At 38.1% G+C, this 20976-nt stretch overlaps 1 protein-coding gene and 1 long non-coding RNA gene across 2 annotated transcripts; one reads left to right on the top strand and one right to left on the bottom strand.

The window, feature by feature from the left end:
- Positions 1–7201: 7201 nt before the first annotated feature.
- slc2a11a (solute carrier family 2 member 11a) lies at positions 7202–20452 on the bottom strand. Its single transcript, XM_085274558.1, has 13 exons — positions 20406–20452; positions 18770–18844; positions 18385–18483; positions 17708–17868; positions 16513–16637; positions 16240–16369; positions 15975–16123; positions 15647–15834; positions 15013–15123; positions 13399–13500; positions 9626–9701; positions 9162–9289; positions 7202–7752 (listed from the first exon to the last, which is right to left on the bottom strand). The coding sequence occupies exons 2-13, from the start codon at positions 18791–18793 to the stop codon at positions 7534–7536; spliced, it is 1512 nt and encodes a 503-aa protein (XP_085130684.1). The 5' UTR covers positions 18794–18844; positions 20406–20452; the 3' UTR covers positions 7202–7533.
- LOC146574682 (uncharacterized) lies at positions 8627–9484 on the top strand. The gene is made up of 3 exons (XR_014892489.1): positions 8627–8731; positions 8883–8988; positions 9089–9484. It is a non-coding gene; the product is annotated as an uncharacterized LOC146574682 (long non-coding RNA).
- Positions 20453–20976: the final 524 nt, after the last annotated feature.

Genomic DNA, 20976 nt, shown 5'->3' with positions numbered 1-20976 from the left:
TTTTTTTTTTTTTTTTTTTTTTTTTTAAATTAAGGATGTTTGACCTCAAAGAAGAAAATGGAGTATGAATATGTTCTTCCTCTTTGTGTCATTACTCTTTTTAGATTTTAAGCGTAAGAGGGCTGAATCACGAGCACAAATTAATACACTAAAACTAAAACACAATGCAGATGCACAAATAAGCCATGCAGAATGAACAACGGTAAAACCACAAGTTTAGGGATTTAGACTATTGTAAACACTTGGTTTAAGACATTTTTTTTAACTCTTTGATATGTATGTCACTGCAGCTTAAGATGGGAGGTCCTGCCTAGTTGTTCTTTAGACCTGCTGCTGTTGAGGCAAAGTAAATTAGAAGACAGTGGGCTTGAAGCTTGTTTCAAAGTAGACTGATGAACTGCCCCTATAAATTCAATAATAATTTGGCATGACTGTCACCTTTGTTTATTTATTTATTTGTAAAGTTGATAGCTGTAGCTTAAGCGTGCCAATCTACCTGATGTGTTGACCCTTTGCTAATAAGAGAACAGCTGACATGCTAATATTAGCTTTATGTCTTTGTTATGTTGTATTCTGTTCATTTGTTGTGGGAGTTTGTCGTCAAACTGCATGTGAGGATGGGAAACGCACCTATACTGCAGACAGAATCTTTCTGCAGGTACCATTAAGTAATCTGAACCTGACAAGGGGCCAGGTGATTTTCTTCATCTAATAATTCAAGAATTTTGGTAAGTTCAGTGGTTTTTCTTACCATCAAAAGAAGGATAATTTCACTTATTTACAAATTTATTAAAACACACAAAACATTGCTGTGTTACAAGTATTCAAATTGAAGGGATAAACTGAAAAAACTAACTACTAAATGAATGAAAAACTATATAAATCTTAATACTGTATATAATTTGCTGGTGTTTTATGTGAATAACTATAAAAGCAGAGACCAGGATCAAAGATGTGTTTTATTTTTAATTGTACATATTTACAAATGTAACATCAGCCCTTTGCATATGTAATCTATCAGAATTTTGCTAAAAGCAATAACTGCACTTGGTTGCATAAAGGAAACTTACAGGTGACTTACATGAGGGAAAAAAAAGTTAAAATTTAGTTTCAAGAACAACATCAGTGTTTTCAATATCACCTGTCCTGTTCTTGTAATTCAGTTTGTTGAAGTCCTCCATAATCTCTACCATTGTCTTTCCTTTGGTCTCTGGGACAAAATATATAATAAATGCTCCACTACCAAGTGAGTAAGCCACAAAAAGCAGGAAGCAGAATTGTCCAAGTCCATCCTGTATGGATACACACAAAAAAGACTGTTAGATAAACAGCAGGGTGGCATAGAGTAAATACACATATAACGATGGAGATACATTATGGTATATCTACAGTGGCTATCTTACCACAATATAGCCAAACAACAACCCTATAACAAACATGCAGAGCCAGTTGATGGTCCCACAAACCACATAAGCAGAAGGACGCCAGACTTGTAGGAAGAGGTCAGCAAGGAGAACCATAGACACTCCAGCTGCAAGAAGATTCAAACATTAAAAAGCTATTTAGATATGAAGCTCAGTCAAGTATGGGCGCAGAAATCTTTTATATAGGAGTTGGGTAAAAAAAAAGAAAAAAAAAGGAGTAACTCACAAGGCCCAAGCTCATAAATGCAAATGACACAAAAGATCAGAGTGATGTTCACATACGGGATCCATGAATTCAGATCCTGTAAAAGTTGGATTGATGGAATGAATCCTCTAACATACAACAGAAGAAGAGGAAATGTGCTGAATGTATTTACCTTGATTGACAACATGACGGTAAGAACACACATGGTGATACCCATCAGTAGATAGCCATAGCCCATAAGTTTCTTTCTGCCAGCACGATCGATCAAGAAGGACTGATGCACAGCAAATAAGCAAAAACTGATAACAATGTTCTTCATGTTTGATTATTTTTTATGAAATCTTCGTATCGAGCATGTTCTTTCCTCTTTCCCAGTCTTTACTTCTTTATTATTTATGTAAATGATCAAATGTGCAGAATCGTGCCCAAGAAGTAAAACTAAAAGACATTTTTAGAATCACCCAATAACCAAGAGCTTTTTAGATGTAAAGTCTAATTTATGCAACTTTACTTACACACAACGTTATAGCGATGAGCTCTGTTGCTCCAATACCAATGGCCAAGTAATGCATCTTGTCCTCTGGCACTCCAGACTCACGGAAGATGTCAAAGGCGTAGAAGCACAGCTGAACAAGAGGATGACAGATGAAAGGGAACTAGAAACTGCAATTTCGAACAGATTTAAGTTGATAACTGTCATATCGGCAGAGAAACATAAGCATACAGCATTGATGCCGCAAAACTGAAGGCCAGCACAAGGGATGGCTAGAGTCAGCAGTTGCCATCGCACACAGCGAGAGGTGAGCAGATCCTTTACAGTCTTTGCCTTTTCTCCCTGAGACCTCTCCCGCTCCAACTGCATGTCGTCCAACTCCATCTTTAAGTTGTCCTCCTGCCACAGCCACTGTAAAGCTGTTGGACACAGAAATACCACAAGGATTACATCCAAAGTCTGTTCCATCAGTCTGCCAATTCAATTCAATTCAATTTTATTTATATAGCGTCAAATCACAACATAAGTCGCCTCAAGGCGACTTATGTTAGATCTTTACTGAGGTTTACTAGTGTGGTCAGTTACAACATTAAAAGTTCTGACGAATGAAAACAATTGTTTCTTTACAGTGGCAGTATCAGTTCATTTTTGCATTTTACATAATGGAGGAGAATAAAAATAGCCAAGATTCCAATGTGGTGCATTGGATGGCTTTGGAAAATGTGAAGGAGGACATAAATCTTGGACTTTTCACTGTATTTTTATAAGTTTTACAGCTTTCCCTGCTGATAAAGACATCCTCTATCACCAAATTATAGACTCCTGTAAATTTACACATGTACTTCTGACAATTTAAGCCATGCAGATAGTGTGTACTTCAATAACATGTTTCAGTTGAAATTGCTGAAACATGTTATTGAAGTACCAGTTTCACTGGTCCAACACACATAAAATCAAAGTGGGCTGTATGAGGCCCTCAGTGTTAAACGAGTTTGACATCCCTGGCCTAATATATCCTCCTGTTAATATCTGAGAGATCAGAGTGTCTGAAAGGCAGTGCCTGCTGTTAATAAACAACAAATGCTTATGCAATTACTGGCCATAGGTGACAGGAAGGCTTCCACTGTGAACAGCCCCAGCCCACCATCGCACACTTAAAACAGCCACGAAGAAGGACCAGATGAGCTGGTTGGTAGATTCGTCGATTGGAGTTTTGTACCTCACCATCCATGTGTAGTTCACAAAACTCTGAATGTGCTGCAGAAAGGTTAGCGAGGTTAAATAGACAAACTTTAGCAGCCAAACTTGACAAAATAGGCAATTTAAAGAAAACAATTTGGACAATCTGTAATTTGGTTGTTCTTATTTTCACATTTTAATATTGACATATGTTATCAACCCATTGGGTGATATTTTTAGTCTTATATCTTTTATAATGGGGTCAGTTCAGTTGTTATTTAGAAACAAAGTCTATGCAATATCAATTATATGCACATCATCATGGGTTTAGGAAACATTTATCCCGTGTGCAATAAATTATTGGTGCGCACAAAAAAAAAAAAAAAGAACTAATGGAAATGTAGGTACCAGCTTTATACTTTGATTTTTTCCCCCTTTCTTTGAATATTTATGTTTACCACATTTAGGTTTTCCAATTTCCAACAGCTCCTTGCATATGCACAAACAATTAAGTGGTGAAGTAAATAGAAAAATGGGTGATGGATGGATTGTTGAATAAAAGCTTCTTTGTGTTGTTTTTCATTTTTTTAATCTCATGTTTTTCTGAAAAATTTCAGTTAAAAAATGATTTAGTATACAAATAAGATAAGTTTTAAAAAAGTCTTATGTGACATTTTCTTAACCATCAGCACTTTTTAAATGTTTCTTCTTTCTCCTTTCTGGCTTTTGTGTTTCATGAGAATCCGATGCTAAAAGCAAACTGCATGGCGAGTAAGTAATATCACTACTGTTATTGTAAATTACAGTCAACAGGGACTAGAAATCAGCAAATCACAGGCTCTTTTCTACTGAATATCACATTGGAGGCAAATAACTTTTATGTGCCATCAAATGTCGTGACAAAAAGTTTGAAGAGCTTACTGGCTGGTGAAGACTTTAATAGAGCACTACTGTGAGGACATAATCTTTAACCATAGCAAACTTCATTACAGTGAGATATACAATAATACTGAGTGTGAACATATTTTATGTGTACACTGCGTAACTAACAGGCATCTTACCACTTACCAATGCTTTAAGCTTTGCAGTGATTAATAAAAACACGTACATGTTGCCAAACAGTCACTCCCTGCTGCTGTTACAGCTGTGCCTTATTTAGTAGATACAGACATGAAACTAAAATGTCATAATATTTTTTGAAGTTCTGCAGCATGTTTTTACAAATGTTGTACTTTTACTCAAACACTGTATTTAAGAATAGCTTTCAAAAACAATTTGTACTGTGTGTACGTTTTTGCAATTACAATTACAGATGCTTTGATTTTGCAGCATGTTCTGCTATTTTCTGTTTTTTTAATCAATTTGCAAAATGTAATGTATTTTTTTTTTTGTGAATTTTGAATAGATGCAGCCTGTAATGCAGTCTTTATTTACCTAATTTTTAATCTTTATTGTGCTCAAATTATTAAAATCAAAGTAAAATCCAATAATATGTGACAATGCTGTTTTGCTGATTTCTTTATACAAAGCTCTTTCACAGAAATTAACGCTTCTGATCTGTTGGCAGGATACTGCAGGTCTGCAGTGGATGTTTCATATAGTTTTTTACTTTAATAGTAAAATCTTGTCCTTAAATGCATTTGTATAGGTTTACAGTGAACTAGAATAGATAGATAAAGCAACAAAGACCAGTTTACTCACATTTATACACTCTGTGACCTTGAGATTGTATCAATCATGTTTCATAAAACACGTTAATTTCATAGCACATGACATTCCCATAGTTGCTATCACTGCAGCTGTGCCAGTATAGTCTGTTTTCTGGTTAGAAATTAGTTTTTAATCTGTGACGCACACAGAAAAGCATGAGAAAGTACAATGAGCTAAGGTCATGCGGCTCTGATACACAGATAAAAAGAACACCATTATTGACTGTGTGTGCAGCATGGGCGTGTTATGTTACTGCAAACGGAGTCCCTCGTTACACGTTTAAAAGATTTAACTGGTGTGTTTTTGTTATTCTTGTAACTTTTTCTTGTTTTTTTGTGTTGATGTTTCTGTCTCCAAAATGTTGTTTTCATTGACAGCCCGATGAAGATAAAATTTACTGATACACCAATGAAACGGAAGCAAACCTGAAAGGTTTGAAAGATGTCAGTGTTTAGCTGAGTGGCCTTATGGGCATGCATGATCTTGAGAGCTTGAACAGCTTGTGGCTACAACTGTAGCTGCCTCCACCAGTGTGTGAATGTGAGAGTGAATGAATAGTGGTATTGTAAAGCGCTTTGGGTGCCTTGAAAAGCGCTATATAAATCCAAACCATTATTATTATTATAATGGTCACTACACTGGACAGCTCTTCAATGGCTGTTTTCTTGCAAAATCTTATTTTTGTGTCAGTGCTGATGGTGTACTTGCACATAAACCACTACATTGGACACTGATGTGTCACTCCATACCCTGCCACCCAGTCAAAAGGTATGTTGTCCACCTAAGTGGACATGTAAAAAACTAAAAGTACATGTTTCAAAAAATGAAGTTCAAAAATCTTTTTTTAATGCCTAAAGATGAATAAAAATACTTAAGAAAAATCCTGATCAAGGTTGTCATAATTCATGCATGAAAGTGTTAAGTCACTGCTGAACTGAACTTTAAAATATTTTGCTCATTTTTAAAATATGTGCTTCACAGTTCTCTGAACGTCATGAAATCTCAGCAATAAATTAGTAGATCTTTAAACTGTGCTTCAATTAACAGTCACCACATATCTTGTTAAATAAATCATCGCATACAAATCAAAAAATAAATAAAAGTATATTTGCTGCTCATGTCTTCTGTGCGCAATAACCAGCTGCTGTAATAAATGTATTATGATGATGATGGTGGTGATGATGATGATTATTGTTGTTGTTGTTATTCAAATTATTTGTTTCTTTATTGAGTATAATAACACTGGACTGTGTACAGTAGAACAAAACATTGTCTATCCCGAACACAAACTTTAGTCCACTTCAGTCTGAGCTCGGAGCTGTAAATGTGTTGTGATCAGTGGTTTCATATGTGTTTACTTTAATATTTATTTTTCCCCAGTGTTAAGTTTACAGTAGCTAATTAAGACAATCCAGCCTACAAATGCAATAGAGTATATGCAGAAAACAGTGTTGGAAAATAAAAACATTAGACTAAGGATAAAATATGTAGTGAAACTACAGGGTCAACGTGATCTATGAGAGTTTGTTTGTGCTAATGCTGATCCTTATTTCAGCAAGGTTTGTCTTGGATCCTTTTTTAAATGATAGTGATGATTGTTAAACATTGTCATGCTGGACTGGCATCAGTTTATTGTGGATGAAAGAATGGGTTTGGCAAAGGTTTGGCAACCACGGCTGTAAACAAGCTGCCATCATTCTGTAGTAATGATTTCAGAACCAAGATCTTGGGAAGTGTGTAGAGAAAGAGCAGACTGATAGGAGAGCATAGAGGGACCATGTTAGGCTCTAAACTACTGTGTTGTTGAAAAGCATTAGACGGGTAAACTTTGCTGTCCTTGCCTTGCTCATGTCTCTATCTTTCAATATGGTTATAGATCACAATGTTGACCAGCATGGCAAAGATCCCATCTAAGAGCTATTTCTGGCAACATTTTGGTGAAAATGTGTGTAAGATTACACTCAAATCAGCAGGAAGTCAGTTGGAATAGCCTTTATTTCTTCTGTTTTTTTGCTTTTGTGCTCTGATTTAAGACTGGACATTAATCTTCAGCCTCACGTTTTAGTCTCTGAAGAGAGCCACTTTAATATAAAGTGTTGTGCAGTCTTTAACAAAGACGTATAGACAGTTGTTATTTATTAATAATAATAAAAGAACAAAACATCATAAAAATGCATTTTTTTAATTTGCTGAATCAGGTCAGGTATCCAGCTCTGTCTAATAACAAAAATATGACTTTCTGTGGAAAAGATGATTTATACCTTATTACAGTACACTTAATATAAAGTAGTTTCAATGACTTGTTGTCTCACATCAATCAGTGACATAAAGCATAATGTGAAAAAGTCAAAGATAAATTCTTTTAATTGCCATTTTCCTCACAGGAAAAACATTTCAGATAATGTTTTTCAAAGATATGAAAAGCGGCTCCCAAACCACAAAACTTCTTCCCGCTGATGCAGATCAGGTCAAAGTAAGGCATGCGCTGGGTGTGACTGCATGTTTCTGGAGAAAAAGTCTGTCTACAAGGCTGTGGAAAGACACACTTCGCCCAGCTGATACTGAGGTTTGGTTTGAGCTTCAAAATGGTTTTCCTGGCCTTTGAAATTGAGCCTGTGAAATTCACGCATGATGACTGACAGAGACTTCCCCTTGGTCTCAGGCAGAAAAAGGCCAACATACAGTGCAGACAACAGGCAGATCGCTGCAAAAGGCACAAAGCAGTACTCACGCAGCCCGCTCTGTGAAGGGAAAACAAAATGTTATCAGTCATACGTTTATCAAACACTACATTAAAAATTCTGTGTATTCAAGTTATCATTGGGAGAAACAAGCTGTACTTAGCTAAGTACATTCACTATTTAAAAAAAATAGAGGGGGCAACATCAGGAAGGGCATCAAATCACTTATGTCAGGAGTGTTTAACTCCAGGCCTCAAGGGCCGGAGTCCTGCAGGTTTTAAATGGTAAAATGGTAAATGGCCTACATTTGTATAGCGCTTTACTCAGTCCTTAAGGACCCCAAAGCGCTTTACACTACATTCAGTCCTTCACACACTGGTGACGGCAAGCTACATTGTAGCCACAGCTGCCCTGAGGTGCACTGACAGAGGCGAGGCTGCCAGACACTGGTGCCACCGGGCCCTCTGACCACGACCAGTAGGCAAACACGGGGTTAGTATCTTGCCCAAGGATATTTGTCACGCAGCCAGGAGGCAGCCCGGGATCGAACCACCGACCTTCTGGTCAGTGGCTGACCTGCTCTGCCACCTGAGCTACAGCCACCCCAGGTTTTAGATGTGTCCTTGATCCAACACAGCTGATGTAAATGAATAAATTACCTCCTCAACATGTCTTGAAGTTCTCCAGAGCCCTGGTAATGAACTAATCACTTGATTCAGGTGCGTTGACCCAGGGTGAGATCTACAAACTGCAGGACACCGGCCCTCGAGGCCTGGACTTTGAGACCCCTGGAGTAGTGAGTAGTGGGAGTAGGATTCACACCCATCCACTTAGAAAGCTGTATTTTGATATTTTGCAGTTATACATTTTTTTAAGCCATATACTAAAAGAAATATTAAAAGAGGATTCTTTTGTACATCACTTATAGGGCCTGTATATTGATATACTGATGCATCATGACTGTTAGTCCCTATTGTGGGTTGAACTCCAAAAATGCTGCTCCTAAATTTGTGTTCTTACCAGCTCCAATATTAAGATGGTAAGCTATCTAATAGTCAGCATTTTAACACAAATGGTATATAATTGTAAGGTTGGAGGAGTGCTACTGTCTCATTTGGCATCTTGGTTTTCCGACATGGACTAAACCCATGTGACCCACTGGCTTTTCTTTTCTTTTCTGTTTTCTGTAGTGGTAGAGCTGGGACCCTATTCAGAGAGACAAGTAAATGTCAAATACCACACTGAAAACTAACCTATCTTTGTACCATCTAGCCATCTCCACTAATAAATAACATGGTAACATGAAAAGCGCTTTATACAGTGCCCCAGTCTTGTCTTAGTAATAATATTATTGGCATATGAACACCATTCTTGTGCTTATTTCTCCTCGCTGCAGGTTTGCTAATTGGATGGATGCATGGACAGATGGACAGACGCTGACTAAAGTGTGGATGTAGCAACAGACTGACTACTAAAAATGGGAAGATCATTCCAACGACGAACAGGTTGAGCCACATCATGGAGCCAGCAATCATGTAGGCTGCCGGCCGAGCCGCCTGATTGAAGATCTCTGTGGGAAGAATGCCAGTCACTCCAGCTGAGAAAAAACAAAAAAAACCAAACAAAACCGTACTGGTTAGATATATCAATATAACATATCAATATAACCACTGTATCACACTTTTACACACTCCTGCAGTACTCTGTAGTGTATCAGAGTTTAAAGTGATACAGTGTGTAGTCATTTTACTTTAGTTGTGGAGATGAACAAAGGAGTAGCCAACCAAGTAAGATGCTGAAAACTGATAAAATGTAGTAAATATGTTGATCTAAATAAGTAAAATGTGTAGATAGTAAAACACGATGACATTTTGTTTCAAATGTATGTTTGAGTACTGAAACATTTTGAACCTGTCGCATGTAAAAGACTTACCTGGTCCCATGCCAAAGCTGAGAATATAGGTGTAGACACAGGTCATGGTCAGGTACGACATCCAGGTTGTATGGTGCTGTGTGCATGTGGGGAGGAAAGCAGTGAGCAACTCCTAGTCAAGAACATTATTATATCTGACAGAGACCATAGAGTTGTGACAAGAGAAGTCTGTAAAAACCCCAAATCCCAAATATGTCACATCACTTCCTACTTTACCCAATGTGTGTGTGTGTGTGTGTATGTATGTGTGTGTGTATATATATATATGTATATATATATGTGTGTATATATATATATATATATATATATATATATATATATATATATATATATATATATATATATATATATATATATATATTTATTTAGGGGTGCAACGATACTCGTATCGATATTGAACCGTTCGATACAGTGCTTTCGGTTCGGTACGCATATGTATCGAACAATACAAAATTTGTAATTTATTTTTATCAACTTTCCTTCTGACGATGCTGTCTGTGTTGAGCGCTCAGTGAATCTGCGTTCGACTACTCCGCCTAGGCTGCACTGTCGAGCGCAGATCCACTGAGCCTTCAACACAGACAGCATCATCAGAAGGAAGAGCGCAGGGCAAGCTAGCAAGACAGAAGTTAAGGTCTCCTTGCAACATGGCAAATTGAACCTCCCCCACCCTCATTCAGATCTGGCGTTTGGAATTATTTTGGTTTTCATGTGACATATGACCCTGAAGGTAAGCGCGTCATGGACTAAAGTAAAACAGTATGTTGGATGTGCCACGCAATGCTCAATTACATGGGTGGGAACTAGTGTGGTTAGGGTAGCTCGTTGACAGAGATTTGCCGTGTTGTGGCGTTGACGTCATTTCAACGAGATTAACGCTGACAGCACTAGTGGGAACACAACGAATATGACTGCACATTTACACCGACATCATCCTAGTGCAAAGACAAGTGGAAGCAGACAAAAACAACAAGCATGCATGCTACAAACTTTACCCGAGTCATTTAGACAGCCGTTAGCACATGATTCTCCTTATGGGGACCTGATATGTTTAATATTGTGGCGAGCTCAGACAAGGAGGAGACGGAGGTGTCGTTTGGTCTTGCTTCCCGTGAGCTAGCCAGGGAGCACAGCCGTTTATTGACATCTGCAGAAGAACACTGCCGCTAGCTAACTGCTCAGCGCGGCAACCGCACAGCAACAACAACACACAGAGCGCCCTCTGACCCCGGAAGGACACACCGTCGCAGCGAGAAGGCGTCACCCGTCACTATGGCAACACAAACAAAACATAACTGTACAAACAGAACCCCGAACAGCCCTGACCCGCTACATAGCCCCCACCTAAGGGGTCAGTCGTCCCCGACGACCCCATTTCCCCACACAAAGTCCTGCAAATGTCCAGGTGCCTTCTTTTGTCACTCGGGTCAGAACATGGGGTGCCACCATCATCCCACTTCTGACACCAATGTGGCGAGCTCAGACAAGGAGGAGACGGAGGTGTCGTTTGGTCTTGCTTCCCGTAAGCTAGCCAGGGAGCACAGCCGTTTATTGACATCTGCAGAAGAACACTGCCGCTAGCTAACTGCTCAGCGCGGCAACACCACAGCAACAACAACAACAACAACACACAGGGCGCCCTCTGACCCCGGAAGGACACACCGTCGCAGCGAGAGGGCGTCACCCGTCACTATGGCAACATAAACAAAACATAACTGTACAAACAGAACCCCGAACAGCCCTGACCCGCTACAATATGCTGCTGAGAATATAGCCCAGAAGAAGCGTATAGTATAGCTTTTATTTTGGAAAGAGCCATTTCTCTGTAATAAACTCTCTTTTCCAAAGATGAGTGATTCCTCAATCAGATACAGGGCTTGCACAATCGCTAGCCCGTTACGTCGGGCTAGCGATTTTGCAACCCCAGTCGGGCTACCAAACTCTCTCTCCCGTCGGGCTATTGTAGGAAAGAAGGTGCGCATTCGCTGTCAAAAAAAAAAAAAAAACGCGCACAAGATATGAAGTTGCAACGCGTGTTTGCATACATAAGATTTTCTGGAGGAGGACAGACATTTGTTTAAAACTCTTAAAGATGTCGAAGAAGCTCCTTTAAGCAATTACTTTGGTGTTCCTCTACCTCCAAAGAAATGTCAGAAGGAGTCCGAACCACAAAAGAAGTATTCTCGGAAAAGTGGTTGCAGGAGGTGAGCTGGCTTCAAACAAATGATGAACGCACAGAGATGTGGTGAGGAATGTGCCGTGAAAATCCCACTTTAGCGGACAAAAACAGTGCTTTTTATATGGACGCAAACGCGCCTTGCAACTTCTTATCTGGTGCGCGTCTTTTATTTTGACAGCGAATGCGCACGTGCGGACCACTTATGTGCACCCGTGTAAATAACATAATGTTCTGCCGGGTGTGTTGTTGGTTTTCTCTCGATTTCTGAGTCGACAAGCGCCTTTGTTACTGGGACCAGTCATTTTAAGAAAGGCCCCCATTAGAACCCATGAGAAATGCAAGAAATGCATTATTGCTCAGTCTGCAATATCTTTCCCAGAACAAACACCAATTGCAAATAACATACGAAAAATAAACCTGAAAAATCTGTTTAGAACAGCGTATTATGTTGCAAAGAGTGAACTACCACTGGCAAAATTTAGCAGTCTTTGCAAACTTCAAAAAGCAAATGGCCTAGATCTTGGTTCCACTTGCCTCTTACCTGTGACTTCAGCGGAAATTTCAAATTCAGGATCTGACACAGACTGATTCATGTCATACACAGTTCTTACAAGTTCATAGAAATTTCTGTTCAATTAGAACCAAGTATTTGAGTTGATGATTGTAATTTTTATACAATGTTGTAATTTGTTTTTCAACAATTTTTTGATTAATGTTTTGTTTCCTTTACAATATTATACTTTAATGTATAATATTGTAAAGGAAACAAAACATTAATCAAAAAATTGCTCTCTTTTTTATTCGGGCTACTTACATTTATTTTGGGCTACCAAAAACTGAAGAGTCCCTGCCCGAAGGGCTACCAGGGATTTTGAAATTTTGAGAGCCCTGAGATATATTTATTTTTTTAATTACTTTTGTTTCAGCAACATTAAATTTAAAAACTGTACTTTTGAGTTAAAATATATATTTATAATTTTAATAAATGACAAATTAAAAAGGCATGAACATTTTTTTGTATCGAAAAAATATGGAACCGTGACACCAAAGTATCAAACCGAACCGTGAATTTTGTGTATCGTTGCACCCCTAATATATATATATATATAATGTTCTTCCTCTACCCCCCCCCCCCCCCCCCCCCACACACACACACACACAATTTTTGCACATGTCGAGGAGCGTGTCAGGCTACATTTCACTGTGTGTTATACTTGTATAACTATGCATGTGACAAATAAAGAACCTTGAACCTTGAACCTCTATTGTTTGTCCATTATGCATTTCTCTTCTCTCTAGATAAATATCAACATGTGCCTGAATGCTAGCTCACAATGCCTCCCAGTGGTTCGATTTTGACACTGATGTGTCTTAGTTCCTTACCACTGGTTAAAGCTCATACAAAATAATCATAATCCTTAATAAAGTACAGTAACTATCAAGAACTAGATGGCTTTAGTCACTTTAGTCAATCTGGGGAAACCTGGTTTAATGACAGTGCAGATGACTACGATAACACCTAAATTCAATATTGTGTGTGCATATATATATCACATAAATGAGCTGATGTTCACATTTAAAGTAAGCTGATTACCTCAAATGACAGAGCGATCGTGAAGACGACAGCCCAGAAGGTCATGAGGGTGAAGCCTCCTGCCAGCATGAACCTCCGACCTTTGTGCTCTACCAGCAGGTTCTAAGAGAATCGTAATGTGCATCAGACTCTGTTCTTATTGTGTCAAATGAGAACACGAGAGTTAGGTAACCAACATATAGCAGAAAGAATGACTGAGCGAAAGCAAAGTATTTTTATTTTATTAGTATTAGTTTTTGAAGAAAGCAAAGTGGAGTAAACATACTCAGAATATGGCTGTTAAATACTTTGTTTAGAGGTAAGCCCATCTCTCTCTTGTGTCATTTATAAACAGTTAATGTATTTGTAGTCAAAATGGGCAGCCTCTTTTTAAGTTGGGAAGGCTAATGCTGCAAGTAAATAACTTTATCTGCGTCTTTGCAATGAATTAGATAAATAGTTTAATAGAAGTCAGTCAGTTAACGTTAGATACAAACAACTATCCAGATTTTTCTAAAGGAATCAGAATCTGTCTACTCTGACCCCTGAAGTTCATTACACAAACTACAATAATGGTGTCACAATAACACTACATGAAAACACAAGTTTGAAGGTTTACAGACCTTCAAACTTGTGTTTGCTTCTTTGCTCTTTTCATTAACCTATTAAAATCTCGTTACTGCTGTGAAGGTCAATAAACTTGTATGAAAAACTTTTTACATTTAAACAGACAAACAAACAAGATAAACCCCATAATTCTGTAGCTCGTAGGACCACTTTAGCAGAAATCACTCAAAATATTCCTTTTCTGTATATCAGTCTTTCACATTGTTGTGCAGGAATTTTAGCCTACAGTTCTTTACAGTGTTGCTTCAGTTCATTGAAATGTGCAGGCATTTGTTTGTGCACACCTTTCTTAAGGTACTGCCACACTTTTTCAGTCAGGTTGATGTATGAACAACACCTTGTTTATTCTCTTTTCAAGTCATTCTGTTGTAGATGTTCCCCTGTACGGGGTATGTATGGGCCAAACCAGAAAACTTCCCAAACTTCTGCTTTTATAGGACACAACCCATGCTGATGATCCATTAATCAAGTGTATTTAAATAGCAGTGCCTGACTGCTACCTACTCTCTTAATTCCTAGGGAAGCAGGAAACATATCATTAAGTTTATTTTGTTTTTATTTTTTGTCAATTATTAAGGATTAAAGTAAAGGGAGCATCAGCTACTGCTTGTGTCTTTATTTTCCCTGCATGCAATGGCTCTGTCCCCCACCGGAGAGGCACTCCCCATTGTTACAGAACTGTTAGTTTAACTTGGTGTCTTTGTATCCACAGAAAGATTCAGAAATACCCAGAAAAACAAAAGGGTTATAATGACTCTTTAGCAATTCAATCAATTTTTTACAGACTTCGTAGCTATGCGTAACGTTGTGCAACCTGCTAAAATGATTGCTGTATCACATTTACGCAAGGTCATGTAGGTGTTCCCACTTACTGGCTGCATATACACTAGTAGGGGTTATTTTCAGTCCTTATTCTGCAGCCTTCAATACAGCTTTAAAAACAATGCAAACAGTCTCTCTTTGGATGTAGCTGGTTACATAATGTGAGCTTTAATTATGGGTACTTACACACATTATACAGGCTGTGAATTCACATGTCCCGGTGCCGATTGTAGCATACTGGATTTTGTCATCTGATATTCCAGCCTCTTTAAACACATATGATGCATAAAAGTAAATCTGCAAGAAAAACAGAAGATGTGAGGTCACTTAAAACCATCATTCGATTTTCACAAGATTTTAATAAGCTGATTACGGTAGTATTTGTACAAAGGTAATAGTGTTAATACCCACTGCCCTCTCTAAAACCTCAAGCATGTGGTTAAAAGCCTTGAAACACATGATCATGTAGTCAGCGCTTTTCCTCATGACAAACTTGTAGCTCTCAAATTTAGTCTGTATGTGTGGCATGAAGGTTCCTATCAGGCTCTTCAAGCAAAACAACAGGCATCACATATTATTCATTCAGCAGTACAGTGAGGCCTGATACTTAATCACCAGCATACATAATTAATGTGACATGCAGAAACACTAAGAAACCCATCCATCATCTAAAATTTCTGATCAACTTTCAAATTAACCTGTGGCCAAACAAACATCTGATGCATTTCAGGATAAGTTACAGCGATCCTGACACACCCTCACAGCCAGAACACACACAAAACATCTCTCAGATCACAGCACGGATGAAATTTCTTCTTACCGAGTCATTGCCACAGAGCTGCATGGCACTGCTAATGATCATGACAGAGATGAGCTGCCAGCGTACAGAGCGATCAGTAAAAAGCTCCCAGGGGTGGCTCGCCCTCATTCCTTTGGTTTCGGCCTGTTCTTGCAGGATCTCATCCAGCTCGCTACTCTGGACCTCACAGCCTCGCAGGCGTCTCAGAGCTGAACATAAAAATCAAAAAATAAAATTAACACCTGATAATGATTTCTGTCTAAAATATGTTTTTATATGAAAAATATCCTGAGCTGAGAGTAGGGGGTGATGTACTGTTCGCTGCTGGTTGACATAATACAGTACGCACCATTAATACAAGCCTCCTTGTCTCCTCTATCAATGAGCAGATATCTGGGACTCTCTGGGAACCATGGCAGGGTCAGGAGCTGAATGAGTCCAGGAATGGCATTACTGGCAAGAAGGTACTGCCAACATGGCTCACTGCCCAAAATCTCTCTTTAAAGAAATAATCCAGAGTGTTACTGTGGATATTTGTGAAATCTACTTAACACATTTCTTTGTCAACAGATTATAGAGTATATGGACAATTATAAGCTGCACGATGAACAAACCTGAGTCCGACCACCTGTCCTAACACGACACCGAATGCTGTAAACACAGCTGATGACAAAGAGATAGCTCCTCTTAAGTGCTTTGGTGCACTTTCTCCAAAATACATGGGCTGCACATTCATGCTGATACCTGTAGAATGATCATGTCCTTTTAGGAGTGTTTGTTGAATAGTTATTTTTATTATATTATAAAATATATTTTGCTTGCATTGCTCTGTTATACCTGAGTTTACCGGTTTGCATGCATATTACTTATATGTTGTACTAACATACCGGCATTTATTCCAACCAGGACACGTGAGATCATGATCATCTCAAAAGATCTGGCGGTTCTACTCGTCAGTGCTAAAAGTGCAGCAGTCATGAGAAAAATGTTGTTCAGCAGCAGGCACTTCTTCCTTCAGGAGAAAAAAGAGGACAGTTATTTTTAATTATTATTATTTTTTTAATACAGACTGATGGATGAGATGTTACGTCATATTACAAGACCACTACGCAGAAAAATTTATTCTAGAGCTTTGGTTGAGTGTCACAGGAAGACTTGAACATTGTTAGACTTTTAGTTTTGTGGACACAAGAAAAAAAACCCAAAGCTTCATCATTTAAAAGCACTACAGTAAAAGTGCAGGAATCAATCATAATCAACATGAGTATAAAAGAAAAAACTCAAGTCATTATATAAATATGTAGTGTTGTGCAAAAGTCTTGGGACAAGTCTCCTTTCTTTATATTTAGTTTCCAAGGATCTAGACTTCTTGTAACTTTTTGAAACAAATGAACCAGTTTTAGTATCTTTCAGCTTTTTGTTATAAGCAACCTGTTGTAAAGCACATAATTTGTCTACATTTCTTTCACTGAATTTATGAAAATGTAAAAGATAGCACAGTTTGAAAGCATAAAATAGTATTTTTGCACCACCAAGGTGCTAATAGCTGAAAAGTGTGCTATTTTTGGCATGGTGTGCAGTGTGTCCTTAAAAAATTTGAGGAAACTGAAGACAAGAGAAAAACAGAAAGTCTCTTCATCTTGACAGAGAAAAGAACAAAAGGCAGCTAACATCCAACAAGAGTTCTGAATACCTTAAAGCAGCCTGGAGAACGATTCCTGAAGACTACTTAAAGAAATTACAAGAAAAAAAAAAGCTGCTTAACACAGTTCAGAGTGTGTTCAAGAGTAAAGGGGGTCATACCAAATACTGACTTGCAAACTCGTTGGAATTGTTCAATTTTGTATATGCTGTATTTTCACATATGTTTGCACACTGCTCCTACTTTCTATTTTCCTAGCACAGTATAAAGAAATGAGTAGTGGTGCAAGACTTCTGCAGAGCAGTATTTACACGTGATGGAGGAAAGGAAATGAACGATCTATCATTCGGACAGCAGGTTGATCATTTGTTCTTTGCATGTTGAAGTCTCAATTTGTAACCTAGTGCACATGTGCTTTTACACCTTTACACGTGCATTACCTCCCAAAGCGTATGGTCATAGGTCCTGCAATAAGAGCTCCAGCAAACCCCCCCAACGAGAAGATGGAGACAATGATTGTCCAGACTAACGTCACCTGGTATTCCTCCAGCTGGACGTCCCATCGCTCCAAGAATGTTTCGTTGATAAAACTTTGGATAAACTGTGAGAGAAGAAGAGTCAGGCCAGCACTTATTACCACTTTCATTACATCTGAGCCACACTGTAGCTCCTTTAGCCAGTTTTTATTATTGATCTTCTCAGCAAAGAAACCTTAAATATTATATTTTATGAATCCACATCAGGAAGCAGGTGTCAGTGTTATTGTGAATTATCAAAAGGTTACAGAATTGTTTGCTTCTGGGTAAAGTTTGTGCTCTTTAATCAGTGCAGCTGCTGGGCAAAACATAACACTGCATCCAGAATCAGTTCCCAAAAAACCCTGAAACCAATACAATAAGAATGACTAATCACAGGCACAAGTAACCCAATTCTTGTTTTTGCCAAATTACACCGTGACCCAAATGTGAAATAACAGGCAAGAGTTTTCATAAGTAGCTAAGTACATGTACTATCAGTGCATGACTCTTGTCAACTCTTTTAGAAACCATATGTACTCACACGTATGTGTATAGCTATAAAGTAATGGCAGGAAATCATTTAAAATACAAAAACTTACAGTTGTGGGAGCATTCATTATTGCCAGGTTATATCCATACTGAAGAGTCCCTCCAATGGATGCAGAAGCAATCATCAGCACCAGTGTCAGAGGACTGCCCTGTTAAAATAAACAGACAGACATACAGACAGACAGATAGCTAGATCACAGTTGTTTTGTTTTGTTGTTACATTGTCTTAGAAAAAAATTATGTGTGTTAGAAATGTAGTAAAATCACATTTAAAAACTAAAGCCTGTCACATTACCCTGCAAGGTGTATCACCTAAACAGCTACCAAGTAATATAGCCATGCTGCACATCTGCATAAAGCTTCTACAAACACAGTAAAGGTATTTTAAACTCCAAAACAGACGATTTACTAAAAAAGACAAATTTGCTCAATTACCTTTTGTGCACCAGCATGCGACATTGTTGGTCAAAGGAGGTGGTAAAATGCTAAAAAGAAGTGGCACGATCAAGTCTGAAAACAAACCAGGCGTCAGTCCCCCATCAAATAATCCTCTACGCACAAGGTCAAGCCTGATTGGCTGCAGTTTTGCAATCAGCAGGTTGACGCACACACACGACCAAATAGATCACTGAGCTGATGTATTACCAGATCTTTTCAAATGCCACTGTAATGATTTACCATCTTGCCAGTGTGCGAGTGTGATAACAATTAATGTCACTTGGTGCTGTCAGTCAGTAATTAAGAACAGCAAAAATGAAATCAGTGAAGCTGCCCAACCATAGAGGAGTACAAGGAGGTACTCCTGATAAATTCCAGTATATAAAAAGTACCTATTTGCACGAAAGGATACACATCAATATCTCAAATTTGAATAAAACATCTACAAACAGAACGTGCGATCTAGAACTGATCTCAGTACACTCAAAAAAATATGTTTGTTACGTAAATACAATGCAAAACTTTTAATGGAATCTGGCGATTTAGATAAGCAAATAACCATTATCAATTATTATTATCAATTAATTAGATAACATTTCATAGCTTCCTGCAGGCGCTCGCATTACTTACATGAATCTTAAGATGTTGCTTTTCCTGGTTAAGTCGATATTTTGTCTCTACACGCTGAATTGTTGATATCGTTTATATATTATATGTTATATTATATATTTTAAAAATATTTTTAATAAAAGTATTATTATTAAGTGTCCTTCTCCATAAACTTGCTGTTTATGTCCAGCAGATGGAGCTGGTTTGATATGCTGCTGCTGTTCTTTTATGGCATTGCAAAGGAAACCGCAGCGGATGCAGGGGAGTAGTTTAGCAGTTTTATAGGTGTCTATATATATCTAGTCTCTAATGTGTATATTTACATTTCAAGGAAAATACATCATGATTACAGTCATACTGATATTGGTGTGACGCTACCAAACTGTGCTGGAGCAAGGTGATGCTTTTTTTTTTTTCAAGTGAGGAAATATATTCACGTTTAGCAAGTGTGGTTAAATATTCAAGGCATTAAAGATAAAGTGAGTGGTCAAAGCTGTCAGAGCTAAATTCAGCCAGCAAAAAAGCGTCCTTTGGCGCTGAAAATCATTTAATATATAAAACAAGTTTTATTTGCGCCTGTTTTTTTTTTTTTTAGCTCTGATAGGAGCGTTAATTTCGGGTGGGTTGCTCTCCCAGTTGTTTTGGTTGTGTCCTGTAGAGCTTCAGACTACACACTATGAATACATAAAGCTAATCTCTATATGTTTCCAGTTCTTCATAATAATATTCGTCGGCCCATAAAGAAACAAGGAAACGTGTCTTTTCTCAGGCGCAAACCGAGCGTTGGATGCAATTGCGCAATTGGCGCAGTCGGTAATTTTGTGTTATTTTGTTCATCATTCGGGTCAGTCGTCAAACGCATCCAGCAAACGGTTGTCTCACCCTCCAAATTCTACAGAGTCTCCATCAGTTCCAGACATAACTCTTGTCCCAGCATATAAAACGTATCGATTTTTCTGGAGTTGGCTCCAGATTATAAAAACTGCTCCTACACTTTATTATTTTTGTTAGTAGGTTACCTTACTTGTTCATTTGCGATCACACGCAGAACCTTCCACTCTCATCGGCGCATTTTTGCGGTTGAGTCTTAGTAAATCTGTCATTTGAAGTGTTTATTGCGTCAAGAAGTGGATTCTTTCATAAAGTAAGGCATTTCTATGTTGCTCAGTCACTGGTGTTATGGTACTCTATCAATCTGTCATCAGAACTTTTGATCCTCTGTTAAAATTACTTCGCTATTTATAGAGACTCGGCATTCACTGTTTGTATTTTCAATGAAAAACGCTCCTGCTTAAGTGGACAGGAGCGAGCTTTGCCTATGACTTGCTGTGCAGGGTAACTAATCAGATATTGCGGCACATTATGTGTGTTTACACAAATTTTACTTGTATTTTATTTAATTAACGACATGATTAATTCGTTGTTTGTATAATGACACATTTATTTAATTATTAATGTATTTATTGATATAATTTAGCACTTTTAGGCCTCCGCTATAGCACTACAGGAGCGGTGTAAATCAGCAGGTTCCCTGTTTTAGCTGGATTAATGCCTGGTGATATCCTCTCTAATGTAACTGTGCAGCTGACAAGGAA

The sequence above is a fragment of the Mchenga conophoros genome, linkage group LG5 (genome assembly GCF_057382185.1).
Source record: "Mchenga conophoros isolate Kocher_MC1m ecotype Shallow Benthic linkage group LG5, M_conophoros_male_GT1.1, whole genome shotgun sequence".
In the NCBI taxonomy this organism is placed as follows: Eukaryota; Metazoa; Chordata; class Actinopteri; order Cichliformes; family Cichlidae; genus Mchenga; species Mchenga conophoros.
Note: the sequence above shows the minus strand (reverse complement) of the source record. Positions and strands in the feature narration are given on the sequence as shown.